Source organism: Belonocnema kinseyi, chromosome 1 (assembly GCF_010883055.1).
Source record: "Belonocnema kinseyi isolate 2016_QV_RU_SX_M_011 chromosome 1, B_treatae_v1, whole genome shotgun sequence".
In the NCBI taxonomy this organism is placed as follows: Eukaryota; Metazoa; Arthropoda; class Insecta; order Hymenoptera; family Cynipidae; genus Belonocnema; species Belonocnema kinseyi.
This window is the reverse complement of record NC_046657.1, coordinates 82,949,814-82,974,151: the sequence shown is the minus strand read 5'-3', so window position 1 is coordinate 82,974,151 and position 24,338 is coordinate 82,949,814. Positions and strand designations below refer to the sequence as shown.

General features: G+C 27.8%; 2 protein-coding genes across 5 annotated transcripts in view; one reads left to right on the top strand and one right to left on the bottom strand.

Moving 5' to 3' along the window:
- The first annotated feature begins 1,934 nt into the window (after positions 1-1,934).
- Positions 1,935-23,317, top strand: LOC117175591 (UPF0047 protein YjbQ). 2 transcript variants are annotated; one of them, XR_004467469.1, is made up of 4 exons: positions 1,935-2,604; positions 6,273-6,409; positions 8,844-9,343; positions 20,450-23,317. XR_004467469.1 is itself a non-coding variant. In XM_033365299.1 (3 exons), exons 1-3 carry the CDS (start codon positions 2,445-2,447, stop codon positions 9,057-9,059), a joined length of 513 nt encoding a protein of 170 aa, XP_033221190.1. In that variant the 5' UTR covers positions 1,935-2,444; the 3' UTR covers positions 9,060-9,559. The 2 variants fall into 2 exon arrangements, 1 of the variants encoding a protein (XP_033221190.1); XM_033365299.1 differs by lacking the exon at positions 20,450-23,317 and having other exon boundaries at positions 8,844-9,559.
- Positions 22,797-24,338, bottom strand: part of LOC117175579 (centromere-associated protein E) — a 38,052-nt gene continuing 36,510 nt past the window's right edge. Inside the window, exons 9-10 of one of the 3 annotated variants that reach the window (XR_004467468.1) lie at positions 23,506-23,827; positions 22,797-23,419 (exon numbers count right to left, since the gene is read on the bottom strand). Coding sequence is in view for 2 of the 3 variants with exons in the window: in XM_033365288.1 (XP_033221179.1) it covers positions 23,570-23,827 (258 nt within the window). In the remaining variant the exon portion in view is untranslated. Of the gene's footprint in view, positions 23,828-24,338 lie in introns of all 3 variants that reach the window. The other 2 variants (XM_033365288.1, XM_033365293.1) reach the window with 2 other exon arrangements.

The following is a 24,338-nucleotide window of genomic DNA, read 5'->3' as shown; positions in this document are numbered from 1 at the left end:
AACAAAAAAGTGTCATAGTTTATATTTTAATAAAACAAGAATTAAATTTATACAACAAGAGAAAATTATTTTAAAACCAAAAAGAGAAATTTGCAACAAATAAAGATTTTTCACTCAAAAAAAAAAGTTTATCTAAAATATTGAACCTTCAAAGCAAAAGGCAATTATTCTTTGCAAAAATGCAATTTTCAAACAAAAAATATGACTGCTCAACAAAAAATTAATTTTTCACGAAACTATAAAATATTAATCTTAAAAAAATGAAAAAGTTACATTTTCTGTTAAAAAATTAATTCGAAACCAACAAAAGAAGTATTTCCCACTAAACAGTTAAATTTTCAACTCAAAATATAAATCTTTAACAAAAAAGTGATATCTTAACAAAGCGATTCAAACAAATATTTTAAACAAATTAGTTGAATTAGCAAGCAAAGAAGAAAGATTTTTAACCAAAAAGTTGAATTTTTTATAGAAAAAATGAAATTTCTTCTATAACAGATGAAGCTTTAAATCAAAAAGATAAATTTTTAAGAAAATAGTTGAATTTTCTTTTGAAAAAGATTTTAGTCGAGTTTTTACGATCAAACTATGAATTTTTTAACAAGAAATAATTTTCTACCAAAAAATTGAATTTTCAATCCAAAAAGACGAATTATTTACCAAAAAGGATGACTTTTTGACGAAATTGTTGAATTCTCTAGCAAATAGTTGCATTTTTATAAAATAATATGAAATTTATCTTGAAGAAAATTAATTTTTTATTGTAAAAAAAATTGAGTTTTCCTCCAAAAAAGATTCCAGTTGACTCAGTAACATCAAAAATTAAAATTTTGTAACAAAAAAATAAGTTTCTACGAAAAAATTGAATTTCCAATCCAAAAAGACGATTTTTTTCAAGCAAAAGTTTGATTTTTTAACAATATAGTTAAATTCTCTACCAAATAGTTGCATTTTTTCCAAAAAAGATCAATTTTATACTAAAACCGATGAATTTGTAATAAAAAACAAATTTTTTTTATAAGTGGAACTGTCATCCAGAAAATATTTCAGTTCACTTTTCATCAACAAAATCTAAATTTTAAACAAAAAGTAAATTTTCTACCCCTGTCGGACCGAAGGAACCGAATGAAGCCTCTACAAATTACCCGTAAAGACCCATTGGGTCCCAATTCGGTTACTTTTTTAAAAAAACTAAAAAAAAACAGCAAAATGAACTTTTAAATTGTTGAAATTCGGATTCTACGTTAAAATTCCCTATAAAGGGTCACGGAATAATCATAATCTATTTTTTTCCAACGGTAAAAAGTTAAAAAGATTATAAGACGTATAACGCCTGTTGACTGCTACACTTAAAACGCATCATATCTAAGTAGCAGTCAACAGGCGTTATACGTCTTTTATTTTTTAAAACTTTTTACCGTTGAAAAAAACTATTGTGATTATTCCGTGACCTTCTATAGGCAATTTTAACGTTGAATCAGAATTTCAACAATTTAAAAGTTGATCTTGCTACTTTTTTGATTTATTTAAAAAGGAACCGAATGTGAGCCCAATGGGGTCTTTACGAGTACTTTGCAGAGGCTCCATTCGGTTCCTTCGGTCCGCCAGGGACAAAATAGTTAAGTTTTCCAGGAAATAGTTTATTAGTTTAATTTCTAACCAAACAGTTGCATTATTAACGAAATAAGATTTAATTTCTGCTAAAGCAGGAAAACTTTAAAATAAAAACGACAAACTTTCAAAAAAAAAAGAGTTGAACTTTCAAGCAAAAAGTTAACTTAAAAATGCCATCTGAGATTCGCATAAATTCTCAGAGGATTTATTTCCCGGTTATATTCTCGGTAATATTCTCATTCTCATTACCGTTCTCAAAGTAATATAACCGGCTCAGAACACTATCTAAGAACATCCCCTGTGAATTCGTCTTAACCGCGAAATCGCACAAGGGTTGTGGCGGTTCATACGTGTTTGTACAAGAAAATCGAAAATCAGGAAAACCGTCGTGAAATTTGCGCCCTTCGGAACGTCGCTTTCGTCGAGGGTTGAAATTCCCAAGCAGTTTTACCCTCTAAGTTGCGTATGCACGTGGTCCTTCGAGGAGGAGTGGTGCACGTCAATCGTTATCTCCCCTAACCTTTTCGCGAGCTCTCGAGGTGAAAAAATTGTCATCGTTCGGAGTATCGCGAGTCCCGAGGGCGCCGAAAAATGTGGTTCCCGATTTCCTCTTGTCCGTGAGAATCGTCGTCGGCGCCACGACGGCTTCGAGGCACAAACAACTCGATGGGGCGGCCTGTACGGCCTCAACTCTCGTGACTCTCGCCTTCGGACTTTGTCGTCTCCGGACTTTGTCACGAATTTCCAGGAGTCAATCTTGCCTCCTGGCTCTTGAGTTTCGAGTTCTCGCCGGGAAAATTGGCAAAATTTGGCAGCCTTTTTCAAACGCCATGGCTTCCTCCACCAGGGGCATCCAAATCGGAAACGCCTGGTTCCAGAAGAAGATCAACCTCAGACCCCAGCACCGAGGCATCCACCTCGTCACGGAGGAAATATTGAGACAGATTCCTGAACTCTGCCAGTTTTCGGTTGGCCTCTGCCATATACAGAGTAAGTGCCCAACATTTCTTTATTATTTACTTTCATTTCTTTTTGGATACGTGCTAACACCCGAGGGAATTTATTTGTTTTTGCGCTCTTTTTCTGTTAAATGCAGTTGCCTGGTTGTTTTCTTTTATTACTGGAAAAACAAGACGCGCGCGATTATTGTTTTCTTTAGTCTTACACAATTTATAAATTCAAAAATATAAATTCAATATTTTTACAAATTTTTTGAATTTTATAATATCCATTATTAACTGCTATTAATATATAAAAAATACTAATCTAACGAAAAATTCTTTAACATTGTAAATTTGGTTTTAAACCTACTGTTTTTGTTTAAAATCGCCGATTTCCGGTGTAAAATGTTAAAATAACCTAAAATTTGTCAAAAATTGTAAATTATCTTAAAAGCTATAGTGATTCCCGGCAAACACACGAGCATAACCTAAAAATAATGTTTGAAATCAAATTATTTTTATCCAAGGTACTGATTTCTGGTATGAAAGGCCCAGAAATCCCAAAATTGTCAATTTAACGATTCTGAAGGATAATCTAAAGAATCTTCATTTTTTAAAATTAAAAATACTGATTTTCAACGTGACACACTAATATAACATAACCTTAAATTGTTTCAAATTATAAATCTTGATTCGAATTTGATTATTTTTTGTTTAAAATAACCGATTTCCGGTAAAAAAATGCGAGCTTGACCTAAATTGTTCAGAAAAGTTTAATCTTTGAAATCTAATTATTTTTGTATTAATTGCACCGCTTTTCGGTATGGAAGTTCAACAAACCCCAAAAATGCGAATTCAATAATTCTGGAGAATAATCTAACGAATCTTAGGTTAAAAAAATACTAACTTTTCACAAAAAAGACTAACAACATAACCTTAAATAGTACCGAATTTTAAGTCTGGATTGAAATTGGATTTCTGTTTAAAGTAACTGATTATCTGTAAAAAATCGCGATCATAACCTAAGTTTGTTTTAAAAAAATTTAATCTTGAAAATCCAGGGATTTTTGTATTAAAAGTACTGATTTCCGGTATGAACTGCCAACAAACACCTACTGATTTTAAAGGATAATCTGAAGAATTTTAGTTTAAAAATATATAAAATACTAATTTTCGACGAGAAACATTGACATAACATAACCTTAAATAGTTTCAAATTGTAAATCTTGATTGAGATTTAACTGTTTTAATTGAAAATAATCGATTTCCGGTAAAAAATTCTAGTATAGCCTAAAATTGTTCAAACAAATTTTATCTTTGAAATCCGATGCTTTTTTAAAATAAAAATTACGGATCTCCTGTATGAACCGCAGACAAATTCTGAAATTCTGAATTTAATTATTCTATTTGGTAATCTGAATTATCTTGTTTTTAGCTGTTAAAAGTACCAATTTTCGACAAAAACTACTAGCACAGCATAACCTTAAATTGTTCCAGATTGTAAATCAGGACTGAATTTTTTTTTTTTAATAACCGATTTTTAGTGAAGGACGCAAACATAACCTACAATTGTTAAAAAAAATGTAGTCTTTGTAATCCAATGATTTCTTATTAAAAGTGCTGATTGAAATTTGATTATTTGTGTTCAAAATATCCTAATTCCGATGAAAAACGAAAATATAACCTTAAATCGTAGGACATTTTTTTTATCTTTGAAAGTTAAGATATTTTTAATAATAATACCGATTTTGAGTGTACAACTCCAAAATAATCTAAAATTGTTGAGAATTGTGGTTCTTCTTGAACTTTGAACTATTCATAAATTTGTTTTAAAATCAATTTTTTGTGTATAAAACGCTAATACAAACGAAAATTGTTGGAAAATTATGAATATTTTAAAATCTACTATATTTTGTTTAAAAATGTCAATTTCTGGTGAAAAAATCCTAAGAAAATGAAAAAAGCAAACTTTTTAGAACTTTTTATTCTTTAAATATAATAATTTTTATTAAAAATACCCGTTTCCGGTATACAATTGTTCAAAAAAATGTAGTCATTGTAATCTAATGATTTCTTATTAAAAGTACGGATTGAAATTTGATTATTTGTGTTCAAAAGATCCTAATTCCGATGAAAGACGGAAATATAACCTTAAATCGTAGGACATTTTTTTTATCTTTGAAAGCTAAGATATTTTTAATAACAATACCGATTTTGAGTGTACAACTCCAACATAACCTAAAATTGTTGAGAATTGTGTTTCTTCTTGAACTTTGAACTATTCATAAATTTGTTTTAAAATCAATTTTTTGTGTATAAGACGCTAATGTAACCTAAAATTGTTGGAAAATTATGAATCTTTTAAAATCTACTAATTTTTGTTTAAAAATGTCAATTTCTGGTAAAAAAATGCTAAGAAAATGAAAAAAAGAAACATTTTACAACTTTTTATTCTTTGAAATCTAATAATTTTTATCAAAAATACCCATTTCCGGTGTAAAATGCTAACATAACCTGAAATTGTTGAAAATTGACAATACGGATGATTTGATATTGAATTTTAACAGAATTGTTCAAAAATTGAAGATCTGGTTCGAACAATAATGATTTTCGTTTTAAAATGTCAATTCTTAGTGTAAACTTTGTTATTAAGAAATATTTATAAAAACACCTCGAGCAATTAAAATCGAATCTCATTTTTAACAACAATGATTGCAAGATTCTCGAGATATAATTTAAAGTTTTAACAGTTAGATTTTTTAAAATTGAATAACTTTCTTTGTAAAGTTTGGAAGTTTAAATTAAATTCGAAAATTCTTTTGTTTCAAATTTGGATTCTTCCCAAATAAATAATTCAAATTTAAATCTTCTATTGAATTTCTCAATTGTAAATTTGCGAGTCTTATCAACTTTTTAAAAATTGAGTCAAATATCTTGTCTTTATATTTAATTTTGATATATTCAAGAACTATTTAAATTGGATGTTTGTCTTAATATTTCAATTAAATTTAAAATAAATTTGATTTTTTTTTAATTCAATTTTTTAAATTTACTTTGAAAAACTTCGAAAAGGTTTTGTAAAAATAGTTAAAATTAATGTTTTTTTAATCGAAAAAAGGTTATTATAATTTTAAAAAATATTTATTTAAAAATTGTGATAATTCATTTTTAATGGATAACGTTTAAAAACGTTTTAAAAATGACTTGAAAGAATTCTTCAATCAAAAAAACTTCACAAAGTCTTCGTAAAAACCATGTAAAAATAGTAGAAATGAGTATTTTTGATTCAAAACAAATTTTGTATTTTTCAAAAACGTTTTAATACCGGTTTTAATAATACAGTTTTCAAAGCTCAAAATTGTTAATGAAACGTTTTTCGCAGTGTTTCGTCAGCTTTTTTAAATTAAAAATGTTTCAAAATGACTTGAAATTATTATTCATTCAGAAATACTTCGAAAACGCTTCTTAAAAATTCAAATTTAATATTTTTGTACTTGACAAAAAACTTGCTTTAGTTTAAAATTAATTGAAGGTTCCAGTAATGAATTAAGTTTAGAAACGCTCAAAAAGTTAATACTATGTAAATTTCTAATTTCTTTTAATAAAATTATCAAGTTTTTTTTGTTCAAATAATTAATTGCAAGCTAAAAATTTTGTTATTAAAAAATTTAAGTTCGAAATTTAATCAATTATATTTTATATCTGAATTTGATATAGTTCTTCACACTTCGGCGAGTCTGGCATTAAATGAAAGTTGGGATCCGGATGTAAGGGACGACATGGAAATGATGCTAAATAAGATAGTTCCTGAAGGTTTGGATTACAGACATAGCTGTGAAGGTCCAGATGACATGGTGAGATTATTTATTTATTTATCTAATATTTTATTATGACACGTTTATCCATTTTTTGCAAGTCCTTGAACTTGTATTGATAATTCATATAAAGCGTTTGCCAGCGTTTCAAAACGAGAATCGTTTCAAAACGCTTCTAAACCCTTTTTTGTCTAGAAATACTTCGAAAACGCTTCCAAAATGAAGTCGAAATTAATTATTTTATTTTTATTTTAAGACTAAATAGAAATTGCGAAGCTTTTTTTTTTGCAGTCTGATGGTAAAAATCTTGCGAAACTTCTAAATTTAAAGTATTCCTAATTTTGCAGCGTTTGTAACATAGAACGTTTCCATCTCGTAAATTTGTCCTACAATTTCTAAAGCGTTTTCCAAGCGTTCCTGGCCCAGAATCGTTTCGAAACGCTGCTGAATCCTTCTTTGCCTAAAAACGTTTTAAAAATAAATTTGAAACGTTTCCAACTTGAAGTAGGAATTGATATTTTTTCTATTATTTAAAAGACTAAATAAGCGATGCTTAAGAATAGTTCCTTGACTCGAATTTACTTGATTTTAAACAAATTTAATTTGGAAAAAGTTTTCAGCTAAGGAAACTACCATTTCTAAGGCGTTTAACCAGCGGTTTTCAAGCGTTCCTAACCCATAATTGTTACAAAACACTTATAAGCTCTTCTTCACTCAAAACGCTTTGAAAACGTTTCGAAAACGCAACCAACTAGAAGTCAAAGTTTATTTGTTAACTTTTAATCCGAAAAACAGCTTCCCGTAATTTCTTGATTTTGAACACTTCTGAATCATTAATTCTATTTTTAGTTGTGAAATTTTTATAAGCAAGAAAGCTATCATTTCTAAGGCGTTTTTTAAACGTTTCCAGCCCAGAATTGTTTCAAAACACTTCTGAACCCTTACTTGTCTGAAAATCATTTAAAAACGCTTCGAAAACTTTCCAACTGCAAATTGATTTTTTTCTTCTATTTTAACAAATAAATCAGGGGTGCCCATGGATAGTTAGTTCCCTGACTCAAATTGACAATTATTACATTTTTGTACTTTCTGTAAAAACCCTGAAATAATTAAATAATTTTTTTACCAAATGTTCTTAATGTTTTAGTGTCTGTAACGCGGAACGCTTCCTTCTTGAACATTTTTCATACTAGCTTTCATATTCTATGATTTTTAAGATGTTTTGCCAGAGTTTTGGAATCGTTTTTAACCCAGAATTGTTTTAAAACACTCCTGAAACATTCTTTGCCTATAGTAGTTTCAAAAACGCTTCGAAAACGGTTTCAACTTTAAATGGGATTTTTTTTTAATTTGAAAACTATCTAAGTGTTATCCATGGATAGTTCTGTGACTCGAATTGACTATTAATAAATTTGTGTTGTTTTTTTGGACATACCTGGAATAAATACAGGCAGTTAAAGTTTTTTTTAAACACATTTAATTTGAAAAACGTTTTCAAGTGAAGAAACTATAATTTTTAAAGCATTTTACCCGCGTTTTCGAAGCGTTTCTAACACAGAATTGTTTCAAAATACTTCTAAATTCTTCTTCACCTAAACAGGCTTTGAAAACGCTTATAAAACGCTCCCAAATAGAAGCTGAAATTGATTTGTTTAATTTTATATCCTAAAAACAGATTAACTATCTTTTTTGTCAACCCAGAATTGTTTTGAAACACTCCTGAATCCTTTTTTTGCCTAGAAACGTTTTCAAAACGCTTCAAATACGTTTCTAACCTTTAATCGCATTAAAATTGTTTTTAAACTAAATTATCCTTTTTTGTCTAAAAATCTTGAAAAACGCTTCGAAAAAGTTTCCATCCCTGAAATAAGTACAGGCAATTGATGTTTTCTTTTTTGACACATTTAATTTGATAAAGTTTTTCAAGTGAAGAAACTGTCATTTCTCAGGCGTTTTATCAGCGTTTTCGAAGTGTTTCTAATTCAGAATTGTTTCAAAATACTTCTAAAACCTTCGTCACTTACAAACACTTTAAAAACGTTTCGAAAACGCACCCAGCAAGAAGCTGAAATTCATTAGTTTAATTTTAAATCCTAAAAACAGATTAACTATCTCTTTTTTGCAATCCAGAATTTTTATAAAACACTTCTGAATTCTTTTTTGCCTAAAACTCTTGAAAAACGCTTCGAAAAAGTTTCCATCCCTAAAATAAGTACAGGCAATTAAAGTTTATTTTTTTTTAATACATTTAATTTGAAAACTGTTTCAAGTGAAGAAAATATAATTTCTAACGCCTTTTACCAGCGTTTTCGAAGCGTTTCTAATCCAGAATTGTTTCAAAATACTTATAAAGCCTTCTTCGCCTAGAACCACTTTGAAAACGCTTGTAAAACGCTTTCAAATAGAATAAAAAAATAATTTCTTAGCCTCAGGGGACCAAAAAAGTAAGTATTGAAACGAAATTTTGTTGCAGCCTGCGCACGTGAAGGCGTGTTTTCTCGGCTCGTCTCTCAGCATCCCAATCACCGCTGGAAAATTGGCGCTCGGGACCTGGCAAGGAGTCTGGCTCTGTGAGCATCGCGACCACGCGGGCAGTCGCAAGTTGGTCTTGACTCTGACTGGCTGCCTAAGGGACTCGGCCCGCAGTCCCCTAAGTCCCGTAAGTCCCATCGCCTCTACCAGCAGCTAGGACCACTCTCATCCCCAAAGGCGTGGCAAACGTCAGCTACGCATATCTACTTCTAGCGAATCGAGCTAGCAGCTGCCTACTTTAGCCGAGTCCTAAGAGTAGAGTCTCAGGAAGAGTGATCGGATACTTGGGGAAAGATACTAACTAAACATATTCCAATCCATTTTTATTTTAAAAACTGACCAGCAGCAACGTTTCAGAATTGAGAGGACAGCAAAGAAACCAAAAAAAAAGAAAGAAATAAATAAAATACGATTGAAAATTCCAAAGAGAATCTGAGAAAGGTATGCAGAAATAATCTCTTGAACTTGAGTTCGCAAGATGGCAAACAGGGTTATTCTATCGAGGATATTTTCCACCTAGACTTCTAGTTTTCAGTCTCTTTGGGTTTAGAATTAACATGCGAATTATCGTAGGATTGCTCCTTTGAACCTGCCAAAAGCGAGAAATCTGAAGGCGAAGATAAAGGAAAAAACTTCCAGTGCAGACGCACTTGCAGGGTGGCGATTTGACTGGGAAATGACCCGGAATCCAATTTATTATAAAACGGGGAATTTATTTCTAATTGTGGCAAATTTCAAGTTTTTTAAAATTATTTTAGGAATTTTTGGCCCGTTTAGAAAAGTGATTTCTACTTTATCTAGAGTTTCGGGACAAATAATAATTTCAAGGAAAAATAATCTCAATTGGAAAGGGGAATTTTCGGCAGGAAACGGTTGTTTTATTGAAAGAATTAAAAGTGGGATTTAGAAGGAAGAAGTTAAAAAAACAAACTTTTTTTCATTTTTCGTCAGGAATTTTCTTTTTTTTTTTCTTTAAAATTCAATTACTTGCGAGTAAAGGCTAAAAATTTCTGTTAAAAATGATTCTTTTTTGTTTGGAAGATTGTTCATTTTTATTGAAAATTCGTCTCTTTTTAAAAATGTAACTACTTTATTGAAAATCAATTTTTTAACAAAAATTTTAACTTTTCTGGTCGAAAATTCAACTATTTTTATGAAAATCCGATTTTTTTTGGCTGAGAATTAGATTTTAAATGGAAAATTTAACTATTATATTTCGGGTTAAAATTTTATCTTCTTTGGATGAAAATTCAACTATTTAGATGAAAATTAATATTTTTGATTTTAAATATGGAACTTTATTTTTGAAAATTCATGTAATTTCTGGAAAAATTTGTATTTTTTGTAGAAAATTAATCTCATTGATTGAAAATTCATCAGTTTGGCTGAAAGTTAATTTTTTAAATTGAAAATGTACCCGTTTCATTTTGGGTGGAAAATTGAAATTTTGTAGTTCAAGATTTAACAATTTGAATGTAAGATTTCTTTTTGAATGGAAAATTTATTTATTTCGTTAAAAATTAACGTGATTTGTTTTAAAAAATCAACTTTTCTTGGTTCGAAATCCAATTTTGTGGCAGAAAATGATGTATTTCTTTGAAAGCTAATCTCTTTTTTTCAATTCTTCTTTTTGTTTAAAAATGTAAATATTCTACTTAAATATTTATCATATTAGGTTAGAAATAAATTTACTTGGCTGAAAGTTAAATTCTTTAATTGAAAATTCTTTTTTATTTTATTCAAGATTCATCATTTTAATTGAAAATTCATTTCTTTGGTTGAAAAATGAGCTATTTGATCTTTTTCGATATAAATGCAAGTATTCGGTTTAAAACTGATATTTTCCATTTAAAAATTAAACTATTTTTCCAGAAATTCATGTAATTTGTGGAAAAGTCGAATTTTTTCTGGAAAATTAATTTTTTTGGTTGACAATTCATCTTTATTGTAGGTTTGAAGATTCAACATTTTCAGTTGAAAATTTAACAGTTCCGTTTTGGGTGTAAAATTGACCTTTTATAGTCCAAAATTTTACAATGTGGATGTAAATATGTCTTTTCAAATTAAAAATTAATTTATTTCCTTAAAAATTTACGTATTTTGTTTTAAAAAATCGACTGTTTTGGTAGAAAATGATTTTTTTCTTTAAAAGTTAATCTCCTTGTTTAAAAAATAAAGTATTTAAGGTTAATATTCATCATTTTTGTTCATAATTTATATCTTTGTTTGAAAAATCAGTTATTTCGTTGAAAACTTGTTTTTTCTTTGAATGAAAAGGAGTTTTTTTTTTCTTAAAAAATTGAACTATTTTTCTGAAAATCCGATTTTTTGGTGGTTAAGAATTTAATTTTTAACTGGAATTTCAAATATTCTATTTTTGGTGGAACTTTGATTAATATATTTCGTTAAAAATTCATGTATTTTGTTTAAAAAATCGACTTTTTTTGTTCAAAATCAACTTTTTGGGCAGAAAATGATGTATTTCGTGAAAGTTAATTTCTTTTTTTTTTTTAATTTTTCTTACTGGTTGAAAATTTAAATGTTCCAGTTAAATAGTTATAATTTTATTTTAAAATTCATAATTTATGTTAGAAGTAAATTTACTTGGCTGAAAGTGAAAATGAGCTATTTGATTGAAAACTTGTGTTTTTTTTTAAATGAAAAGCAGTTTGTTTAGAATTTTATCTTTTTTGGATGGAAATTCGACTATTTGGTTTAAAATAATATTTTCTATTTAACAATTAAACTATTTTTTCAAAAATGCATGCCATTTGTGGAAAATTGTTCTTTTTTTGCAAAAAATTAATCTTATTGGTTAAAAATTCATCTTTTTGGTGGATATAAAATTCAATTATTCAAGATAAATATTCATCTTTTTAGTTGAAAAATTCAGAATTTAATTTAGAAATATATTTACATGATTAGAAAATAAACTCTTTTCTTAAAACTTAGTTTTTTTTCACTAAAGATTCATCATTTTAATTAAAAATTAATTTCCTTGTTTCAAAAATGAGCTGTTTCATTGAGAACGTATTTTTCCATTATATGAAAAATAATTTTTACCAAAATTTAACTTTTTCTGAAAATCCGATTTTTCCTTGTTAAGAATTTAATTTTTAACGGAAATTAAAAATTTTTTTTTGGTGAAACTTTGATCTTTTCTTGAATGAAAATTCAAGTATTTGTTTAAAAAATAATATTTTCTTTTTAAAAATCAAACTTTTTTTCAAAAATGCATGCATTTTGTGGAAAATTCGTCTTTTTGGTAGAAAATTGATCTTATTCGTCGAAAATTCATCTTTTTTAGATATAAAATTCAACTATTCCAGTGGAAGATCCATAATTTTAGTTCAAAATTTAACAGTTTGGTTGAAAATGTACTTTTTTCAACTGAAAATTTAATCGTTCCATTTTGAGTTGAAAATTGACCTTTTCTAGTTCAAAACTTAACAATTTGGATGTAAATTAATTTTTTACATTGAAAATTCATTTATTTCGTTAAAAATTAATGTATATCATTAAAAAATCGACTTTTCTGGTAGAAAATGGACTTTTTTCTTTGAAAGTTAATTTCATTGTTTAAAAATTCTTCTTTTTTGTTGAAAATTAAAGTATTCCGGTAAAATATTTATAATTTTAATAAAAAATTAATTTTTTTGGATGAAAAATGATTAGCTTGATTGAAAATTTTTTTTTCTTTGGATCATGATGAATTTTTTTACCGATAACTTAACTGTTATATTGAAAAATTGTTTCTTATTTGATTGAAAAATATATTTTTTTAAACTGAAAATACTATTCAAGTTGAATATTCCATAATTTTAGTTAAAATTCATATTTTACTGAAAATTTAATTATTCAATTTTTTTGTTAAAAAATTTATTTTTATTTAAATTTATCTTTTTTAGTAAAAATTATTTTTTGTTGTTGAAGGTTCAACTCTTTCAGTTGAAGCTTCATTGTTTCAGTTAAAAGATAATTTTTTTTTAAATTTAACTATTCTAGTTGAGATTCTATAATTTTAGTTGAAAATTCATCATTCAAGACGAAAATTAATTTTTTTACTAAAAATTTTATTTCTATTCCATTTTCTTTTCAAAATTGTTTTTTTTTCTAGTTTAAAATTTAATTATTTGGTGAAAAATCTGTCTTCTTTGATTAAAAATTCAACCATTTCCTTAAAATTCATATATTTTGTTGAAAATTTGTATTTTTTGGTAGAAAATTATTCATGTTTTTTTAAAAATTAAAGTACTTCAGTTTAATTTTCCTCTCTTTAGTTAAAAATTTATCTATTTGTTTAAAAATTCCACTATTCCGGTTAAGGATTTATAATTTTATTTAAAAATTCATTTTTATGATTGAAAAATGGTTTTTTCTTTGGATGAAAAGCAATTTTTTTATCCAAAACTGATCTATTTTATTGAAAAATGGTTTCTTTTTTTCTTATAAATCATTTTTCCGTAATGTTCCATAATTTTAGATAAACATTCTTTTTTTTTTGTTGAACATTAATTTTTTAACTGAATATTTAATTATTAAATTTTTCGGAAAAAATTATTTTTGCTGTTTAAAATTCAACTATTCCAAGGGAGGTCCTATAATTTTAGTTGAAACTTCATCAGTTAAGATGAAAATTACTTTTTTTTTACTAAAAATTTAACTGCCATTCCATTTTTTTTTAAATTGATTTTTTTCTAATTCAACATTCAACTATTTCGTTAAAATTCATGTATTTTGTCAAAAAATTGTATTTTCTGGTAAACAATTAATCTTATTGTTTAAAAATTAAAGTATTTCAGTTAAATATTCCTCACTTTGGTTAAAAATTCATCAGTTGTCCAAAAAAAAAAAAAAAAAAAAATGGAAAAAATGGAAAAAGTTGACCAGAAAAAGTCGGGAACTTGAAATCGTCCGTCGAATCGCCACCCTGACTTACTCTCTCAGAGTGTTCATCTTAGTATCCAACACTCATTCCTAAAAAAAGAAAAAAAAACTCTTAGCAAGATTTATTATTATCCTATTATTGCATTCTGCTACGATGCGTCCAATACTCGAATTTAATTGAAGTGCGAACGATTAATGAGGAAGCAAATGCGAGGAAATTTGAAACTTTTAAATAAAAACATTCAAACGGAGAGAATGATGAGAGGCCCTTTTTTTGTATTACAAATTTCTGGCGAAGCTTCGGCTTACACGCGATGTGGCACAACTTCTAAAACTCACTGCTTTTATCCTAGGCTAGATATTTTTAATAATGACGTTTACATCGCATTTTGGGGGTGTACATAAAAAAAAAACAGGTTACTTCTATGCTATTCGGACATATTTCCGCTCGAAAAAATTAATCGAAAAAGAATCACCCGCTGATATAAAATAGGAAATATTTAGGAATAAAATTAGAAATAATTGGAATGAAAGGGAAATTGAGGAGTGGGAGTGAAATGTAAATAATTGAGCGGAAATGGGAGAAGAGGGATTGTTGAGGAAAGAGGGAAAGAGGGATTATTGAGGATTTTTGTTTAAGCTTGTCAGGAGCTTTCGAGTGTATCTAATGTATCATTAAGCAAGCAGTCGATGTTAGCCATTTGTCCTCCTTGTCTATAATATAAATGGTCGTCCACTACAATTAATGGCAATACTTTGAAGTAAAATATTACTAATAACGTCTCGTGTAAACCTAAATCTAACGGAAAAAAAATAATAATAATAATGAGCTCAAAGTACGCGGCTTTATTAATCCTCGAGGGATTTAATAAGAGAGTGCGCTACGAATCGAATCGAAACTCTCCTGAAGAATTTTGGATCGAAAAGGAATATCCGAATTTACCGATTTTTGAGGATTTTTATGTTTTTCTTTTTTTTTTTCCTGATTTTTATTTATTTTTATTCCTGGACGTTTTTAATTCAAAATTTTTTACAAATTTTCAGAAGAAAAATCTATCAAAGTTGGATTTCAACAGTTTTTAAAATAATTAATGGAATTGATATCTTTTTCAATTGTATTTCAATGCGCAATTTGAAAATTTTTTACCATTTTTTTAAAAAATTGAATCATTTTTTCTTTAGTTGAAAAATTGTATTTTTTGGTAGAAAATTAATCTGCTTTGTGTGATTTTTCATATATTTTTTTTTTCATTTTCGCGTATTCCAGTTCAGTATTTATAATTTTACTTGACATTTAATCTTTTTGTTGGAAATTTTTGTATTTTATTTAAAAATCGTAATTTTTGAAAGAAAGTTAATCTTCGTTTTTGATTTTTTTGGTTGAGAATTCAATTATTCTAGTTAGAAATTCATAATTTCAGTTGAAACTTGATTTTTGTTTGTTTCAAATTTAATTATTCTAGTTGAAGATTCAGAAATAAAATTACTTGGTTGAAAGTTAAACTCTATCCTTAAAAATGCATCTTTTTGGTTCTTGTTAATCTTTTTGGTTATAAATTAATTTTTTTTTAAACGGAAAATGTAATTATTGCAAGTGGATATTTCATTATTTTAGTTGAAAATTGATCTCTTTGATTGAACTTTAGAAAAAAAATTTTTTTAAGTGATCTTTGAGATGAAAATTCGTTTTTTTTTTTTGGTAGAAACTAAGCATGTTTGAAAATTAATTTTTTTATTGGAAAATGAAATAATTCTAGTTGGAAATTTAAAATTTTAGTTTAAAACTCCTCAATGTGGTTTGAAATGCAACTGATTCCGTTGAAGGTTCATCATTTTAATTGAAAATTAATTACTTTTTTTTTTGAAAATGTATCTAGGTTTTTGAATATGAGTTTTTTTTGTTCAGAATAATTTTTTAAATTGAAAATGTAATTATTCCAAATGAATATTTCATCATTTCAGTCAAAAATTGATCGTTTTGGTTGAAAATAGTTTTTTTTTACTTAAAATTTAACAATGCATTATTTGGTTTAAAATTGATCTTTTTGGTTTAAAATTCATGTATATTGTTGAAAATTCGTCTTTGTGGTAGAAATTAATCTTATTTGAAAATTCAACTTTTTGGTTTAAAATTCAACTATTCTGGTTGAAGATTCATAATTTCAGTTGAAAATTAATCACTTTGTTTGAAAATGCAACTATATTTTTTTAATGTGGTTTTTTTTTTTGGTTGACAATTTTTTTTTAACTGAAAATTAAATTATTTTTATTGAATATTACATTATTTTAGTTGAAAATTGAACAATTCAATTTTTGGTGGACAGTTCATCGTTTTTAATTAAAAATTCGTCTTTTTTATGGTAGAAATTAATCTTCTTGGTTAAAAATTCACCTTTTTGTTGTAAATCTAAATGATTCTATTTAAAAATTCATCATTTTAGTTGAAAATTCATCTTTTTGGTTAAAAAATCAACCAATCCAGTTGTCAAGATTTATAATTCTAGATGGAAATAATTTTTTTGTCTGAAACTATTACATTTTTTATTAAAATTATTTCTTCACCGGGAATTTTACAAATTTTCAGAAGGAAAATCTGGCCTAGTTCGATTTGAACAATTTTTTAAATAATTAGTTGAATTGAACAATTTCCAGATTGCTACTGTTTCAATTCGAAATTCTTAGTCATTAAAAAAATGTAATGGTGCGATTGAAACTTTCTAAATTATTTTCAAAAAATAACTTAATAATAAGATATTCGTAATTGATGGCTATTATTAATGTAAAAATATTGTTTCAGTCTAAATTATTCAATTTTTAACTAATTAAATTTGAAATTTTGTATTTTATAAAAAAAAACCGTTAACATTTACCAATATTTCACTGTTAATTTAAGACGAGTAAATTGAAAACAAATAATTAAAAGTAAACATTTTGAAATTGAATTGTTTTAGATAGAAAACTTCGAATCTCTAGAATTTCCAAAAGATTTTTAACTTAAGCGAAATTGTTAAATTTTTATATAGAAAAAATAATTGAACACTTATTATTTTTAGGAAAAATTTAAATAATTTTTAGAGATATTTAGAAGTTTTGAAAATATTCAAAATTAATTTAAAACTTGAAATGATGTCAAGTAATTCAAACGAAGTGTGTTACAATTTTTTTCAGAACTTCTAAACATATTTTAAAATGAATAGAATTTTTCCTACAATTTTTGGAAATCTCTTAAAATTTTTGTAAATATTCTCTTAAAATAATTTTTCAACATGAATAACAATATTGCAGAAAAGCTTCTGATTTTGGAACTTTTCGCCAATTTTGGAATATTAAAACGCTTTAATTTTGAAAGCATCCTGCTTTTTTTAAATGTTTGATATAATTAAAGTTTTCAAATTAAAAACTTTTTTTATTAGAAAACATTTATTCTGAAAATTAGACAATTTTTTAATTTAGGAAACGTTTTAAAATCCGAAAGCCTAATAAACTTGAAATATTTTAAATGATACAGAAATTTAAAAGATAGTACTGCTTTGAAAACGCTTTTAAATTTGGGAAATTTGAATTTTTTCAATTCTCCTACATATGATACGTTTCACACTGAAATACTTTCAAGATAGAAATAAGTTAAAAATGTTTAATAAGGAAACGTTGCCAATTAAAAAAATATATCCAATTTTGAAAGTCGTAGAAAACATAAAACGCTTTTAATTTTTTAACGTTACAAATTTAGAGCTTTTTAATTTTTAAATTTACCAACTGAAATTTGGTTTGAAAATTAGATCAGCTTTTAAAGCGTTTTAAATTTTAAAACATTTTGAAATGACTTTAAAGTATTCTCCACTTTAAAATATTTCGAAAACGCTTCTTAAACGTTTCATGAAAAATAACAAAAGTAATATTTTTGAACCTTACAATAAAATGTTCTAATTTCAAAAGTTGGCAAAGTTTTATTAAGTAAAAAATTTTTTTCTTGAAATTCAACAAATCCATCTTAGAAACGATGCAGGGTTTTCAATATTAAAATGCTCCCATTGTGAAAGCGTTCTCAATTTTTAAACTATTGTAAATTATATATTACCTATTACGAAACGTTACATGATTTCAACTTTTTTATACGTTTTAAATCTCTGAATTTGGATACGAGCAAAATTCAAAGCATTTTTAAAGCCAGGGTTTTTAAATTGAAAACGTTTAAAAATCTCTATAAAGTATTCTTCACTTTAAAGGCTTCGAAAATCTTTCTTAAACGCTTCGCAAAATTGACAAATTTAACTTTTTTTTTACTTTGTATGAAATTTCTCTAATTTCTTAACTCGTTCAATTAACGATTTTAGTAATGAAGTTTTAAAATCTCCAAATTGGGAAGCATTTTGAAAGAGTTAAGCAAACGTTTTCAATATAAAAACGTTTCAAAATGACTGCAAAGTATTCTCCACTCGAGGAGGCCCCGAAAACGCTTCCTAAACGCCTAACACAAAAAGTAAAAATTTACATTTTTTTACTTGACATAGAAGTTTTCTAATTTTGACAATCATTTCATTGAATATTTTTCTAGTAGAATTTCAAAAGCTTTCAATTTGAAGTATGACGAATTTCTACACGTTTCCGAAGCGCTTTTAACATTAAAACGTTTAAAAATGACAGAAATTAATATTTTTGATTAAAAAAAGCTTATAATTTCAGGAATCATTTAATTGAAAGTTTTAGCCAGAAAGTTTTTAAACATCCAAATTCGATATCAAGCAAAATCTAAAGCGATTTTAAAATCTCCAACTTTAGAATGAAGCGAATGCCAAATCGTTTTCGAAGCGTTTATCCAGCGCTTTCAAAATAAGAACGCTTCAAACTGATGTTCGTGTATTCTAAAACGCTTCGTAAACGCTTTGTACAAAAAGTCAAAATTAATATTTTTTACTTGACACGAAAATTTTCTAATTTTTACAATCATTCAATTGATTATTTTATTAATAGAGGTTTAAAAGCTCTAAAATTAGAATATAACGAATTCCAAAACGTTTTCGAAGCGTTTATCCAGCGTTTTGAATGCAGAAACGTTTCCACATGCCTTTGATGTATTCCCTGCTTAGTAAGCCCTTGAAAATGCTGCATAAACGCTTGATAGAAATAGCCAAATTTCAGAAATTACATTTTTAATTTATATTTTCTCTTTAAAGAAAATTTAAGATACTTTTGCCCCAAAATATTGGTCCTTATCATTGACAATCATCCCTCGCGAGATTCCCTATCGATCTAAGAACCCTCTAATGAACCGAGACGTTTTCAAGAGGCATTTGATACTAGTGCACTTTTCTCGAACCCGAGTGTTCGATTCGACCTAAACGATTCATGCACAAAGAAAATCTCGCCGTTTCATGCCCAATGAATTCTTAGATAAGCGATCGATAATACCAAATAAGAATTCGACAATGCAGAGTATATTACTCACAACCGAAGTTCGAAACTCGGTGAAATGTACGTATGTAAATAAATAAGAAAGGAAATAATAACAAAAATCTACTCAAATGGCACACATTCACATTCCTGCGTTTTTAGTTTTTAAATATAAACTAAGTCTAGTAAATTTTCAATGCCAGTCGATTGATAAACTCTTGGTTTTGTACAAAAAAAAGGAAGAAAAAATAAGAAGCTTCGAGTGGTGAATTTATAAATTAATACAGACTAATTATTAATTAATTATAAATCATAAAAACTTGATCAAGTTTTAAGCTTTGTCCATTTTTTGAAGAAAACAAAAAAATAGGGACAGTTCTTCGAACATGGGTTCGTTGTATCCACAACTGTTAAAATTTGCTCTTGCCTCGGACATTCCATTCGAGATTCATTCCTTTTTCTAGGATCTAAGGTAATTTATATTGTCCTGATACATTCTTCAAATTAGCTTCAGCATTTTTCAAAAGTCGAGAATTTGAGAAGAGCACTTAGTCATCATAGACTTTCACTTAGGAGACTTTAAATATCAATTATTGATAGCTTTCGCCTCTATTAAAGTACCGAATAGCTTTAAATCTCGGCACTGTCAGACATCGGAATTTTTACTGAAATCTGAGGAGAAACTTGAGAAACTTTTTCAATTTTTAACCGTTTTCAAATTCAATACGGGAATCTCGAAACGTTTTCGAAGCGTTTATCCAACGTTTTTAATGTAAAAACGTTTCAAAATGACTTCAAACTATTCCCCACTTAGGAATGCCTTGAAAACGCTTCGTAAACGCTTTCCTTCAGTTTTAAAACAGGTTTGCTACAAGTGAGGGAAAATCTAAAAGAGTCAGGAAATTTTCAATAAACTGAAGTTGATGTTTATGAAATTCTGTATGACTGTTGCATCCAAAAATGTTTAAAGAGGAATTTTCGTAATTGGTATTTTGTAGCAACCCGGGAAAACGATCTTAATTGCAACGTTCAAATTCAGTTTTTGCAAGTTGAAACACTATTGTTGAAAACGTTTACGTTTAAAAAACGCTTGGAATCTGGAAACGTTTTCGACTTTAAAAATTTTTTACTTTCGAAATGCTGAAAGTTGAATTACTTGGAAATAAAATTGAGCGTTTCTAATTTTGGAACCCTCACAATTACGACACGCTTCATTTTATCAAACGTTTCAATTTCGAGCGTTTTCTTAAATTAAAATTTTTTTTCTAGGTCTGCTGGAATAATTTTTCTCGATTGAAAAAGATCGAAACCTATTTCGCACCTAATTCTTCACTCATATTTAATCGATAAAGCACAATATCGAAAAGAATTGACGCCACTAGCTTAATGATAAAACAATTTTTTTTAAAGTTAGCTTTTGTACTCCGTGCGAAATTTAATAGCTGGATATAGCGGACCTGCAAATCGGTGCGACTTGAGGGAAAGAAAATAATAATAAATAAAAAGGCCCCGAAGACCGTATAAAATTAATGATTGCAAATTTCAGTTTGCAGAATTAAAATCGCGATTGCAGATTAGTGTAAGACGATTAAAAATAAGTGGTGTACATAAGAAAATGCGCATTCAAGTGGTGTGGGTGTGAGATTGTTTTTGTGTGAGTAAATTATTATTGTAAATGGTAACTGAGATTAATTCCAGCGCACTTGAGAAATAGACATTGTTGGAAAGTGACAATATAGAGGATTTAGTAGATATAATTTTTTTATCATAGTGCAAAGTGTGCTATGCGCAATTCCATTTTCTCCTGCTAACAATTGTTTTGAGAACTTGTATAAAAAGTTACTCTAATTTTTGTTTGAAATTTTTAAAATCTGTTTCAGAAACGCTGAAGCGTTTTCGATAATAAAATGCTCCTATTCTGAAAGCGATCTCAATTTCAAAACAATTTAAAATGACATATTTACTATTATGAAACGTTTCAAATTTTCGTGACACTTCCCCCTTTGAAACGTTACATTTTTAGGCGTTTCCGATTTGAAATAATGATTATAATTTGAAAAATATTTTTCTCTTCAAAATTCAAAATTTGAAACGCTTGTTTTAAGATGATTTTTTTAATTGATCAACGTTTGAAATTTGGAAGGAAACGTTTGTTAAAATAAAACATGTAAATTCGAAAACGTTGCAAAAATGGGAGCGTTTCGTATAGATAATGATTAATTTGTTAAAATTCATAAATGATTTTAATCATAAATCGAAATTGCAGGAGAGATAGGAGTGAGACAGAGTGAATGTCAGAAATAAGAGATGGGAGAGAGCACATTGTTATTTAATTATTAACGATATGATTCATATGATACGAGGATATAAATATAAGGAGGATTAAACAAATAAGTAACGATAATCGATGACATGTAAAATTACTTACATGATCGATAATGTACTTCACAGACAGCCCTTAACTTCGTTACTAGCCAAGAGAAAATCGCCGGCCCACAACAAACTTTCCGTATCACGCATTTAAATTAACGAATAAGAGACAAAAGTAAGAGAAATTTTGTCAATACGAGTATGCTACTTTGTATATTACGCTTAAGTATGTAAACGCGCAGAAGGTATGCGAGGATGGTCTGAAAAGCAGAAAAGAAAAGAGCCTGCAAAAGATCATATTTATTGGAAAAATTCAAAATCATAAACTACTTTCCCTCGGATCATCCTGCATATGTGCGACTTTCTTCTAGGAATTAATGATCTCTTTTTCAAACGTTTAGAGACTCAAAAACCCTATTATTTGATTGAAAACGGGTTTTTAAATTTAATTTCGAAGCGTTTTTTAAGCGTTTTTAAGTTACAAATGTTTCAAAATTATTCCTAAGCATTTTCCATCTAGAAAGTCTTTAGAAACGCTTGCGAAACGCTTCTTTTAGCAACCCAAAATGTAAAATTTTTCAGAAAAAAATCCGTTTTTCGGGTAAATAAAATTGGGGTTAATTAATCAGAGTCTGGAATAGACTTGCGAGGATATAAAAGTTTAATTTGTTTAGAAAGCTATTTAGAAAGGGGAACTCTGATTGTTTCCATTGCACGCACATTAGTCGATGACTAATTATTAATTAATCATTATTCATCGCTTAAAAATGAAGTATGAATTGAATCGAAGCCTTCTCTTCACACCTTGCATTATTTTCTTTGTAATATTATATATTGCTTGGCAATTTGTATATTTATGGTTTCGTCGATTAGAGCGTTTCCTACGACTACGCTGTATAAATTTAATTATTAATTAATATAATAATTCCGATCGATTTAGTGGCTCGAAAACGAATCACCTAGGAATATCTCTGATAATAAGTCGATTTAATAAAGTGCTGGTTTCTGTTTTCCACAGTGCCATTGCCACACGATTCGGAATCAGTCTTTTTTCTTTCTTCAATATTCAAGCGTTTCGGAAGCGTTTTAGGCGCATTTTTTAGGGAAAAACATTTCAGCATGATTTTCAAACGTTTATATTTTAAAAACGTTTCAAAAACGCTTCCTGAACGTTTTGAAAAAACGTTCAAAACCCCGATTTCTATAACTGCCAAGGAGGAAAATCTATCAAAATGAAACCAAGCACTAGCGTAATGAATTTTTATTTTCATCCAGCACTTTGCTGAGGGGACAAAATACCTCTTTGCTTTCACTTTTTAGGCTCTACGGTTAATCCGTTTATCGAAAATTAAAACAAGTCTTACATCCTAAACATGAGGCGTACAAATACATATAATACTAAATTTCTTATTGGTTCGATACTGAGCTGCATTTTTTCCAGAGATAGAAACACAAAAGTGTCGAATCTCAAAAACGGAATTAAAACGAAAAAGATTAATTAAATTTGTAAAAATGAAAATCATTCGATTGACACTTTTCGTGTTTGTGTCTCTGAAACGTTTCGTTCGTTTTTATCTATTGTAGATAGTAAATGCCTTTTCAAGGATATAAAATATAAAAAATTCTAGCGAACTCCGTGACATTGTTCGCGTTAATTGAAGCATCGCTTTCAGAAAATATCACGATGTACAATTTAGCGATTATTCAAATATCGTGGGTCATGTATTTGTTATATCAGAATATAAAACAGTATAATTATAAAAAGTATCTATGCGTTTTTTTATTGTGGTTTATAATGGTATGTTCTTTCCACAATTCAACTTTGTACGGTCGGAAAATATTAATTTCGGATTCAAAATGGAAGCGTTTTTAAAGCGTTTCTGAGATTAATAAATTGCAAAATGATTTGGAAACGTTTATCTTTTGGAAACGCTTTAAAAACGCTTCAAAAAAATTTAAATTCTAGTTTTGGGGGCGCTTTAATTTAATTGCAGTGAAATTTGATCTTTCTTTGAGGCCTTAGCTGATTATTTCAGGTGTTGGCTTATCGGGTTTGGATTCGTCTAACTCTTTATAATTTTCTGGAACTGGATGAGGACCTGGAGTCAAATCATTTGCTTTTTCCTGAACTTCTTTGAAGGAGGCTCTAATATTATCCAGAGCTGCGCCAAGGCCACTTTTTATTTGGTTGAATTCCTGAGTCACAAGGGATAATCTTCCCAAAAGGTAATTCAAATTTTCATCCACTTCAGACATCCTCTTCGTTATTTCTCCCACCTGAAATTTAAATTTGAGATATTTAATAAGGTTATATTGAAAATTTTTTTTTTTTCATTTCAATTATGAAATGTTTCCTTTTTTTGTTCGCTTTTTAAATTCGCGTCCAGTTTTGAAAGCGTTTCCGGAGCATTTTGAAGTAGAAAGTGAATAATTTTAAATGCTTTCATTATGAAAACGCTAAAAAAAACTCTTTTAATTTGAAAGCATACATTTTTTTATGAGTTGTTAAATTCGAAACGCTTCCATTTATCAAAATTTTATTACTCCATAAAAATGTTAGTTTATTCACACCTGCAATATTCTTTAACCGAAAATTTTGAACGTTTGTGAAGCATTTCTTTTGTCTGCATTCACAAAATATACAAATAAAATAAAAAATTGTTTAATTTCGAATTGGGAAATACTAAAATGTTTCGAGGGTGGGAACGTTCTTAAATAAAAAAATTAGAGACGTTGATAATTTTAAGGTGCTTTTAATATTTAAAAACTTATAATTTTCAAACGGTTC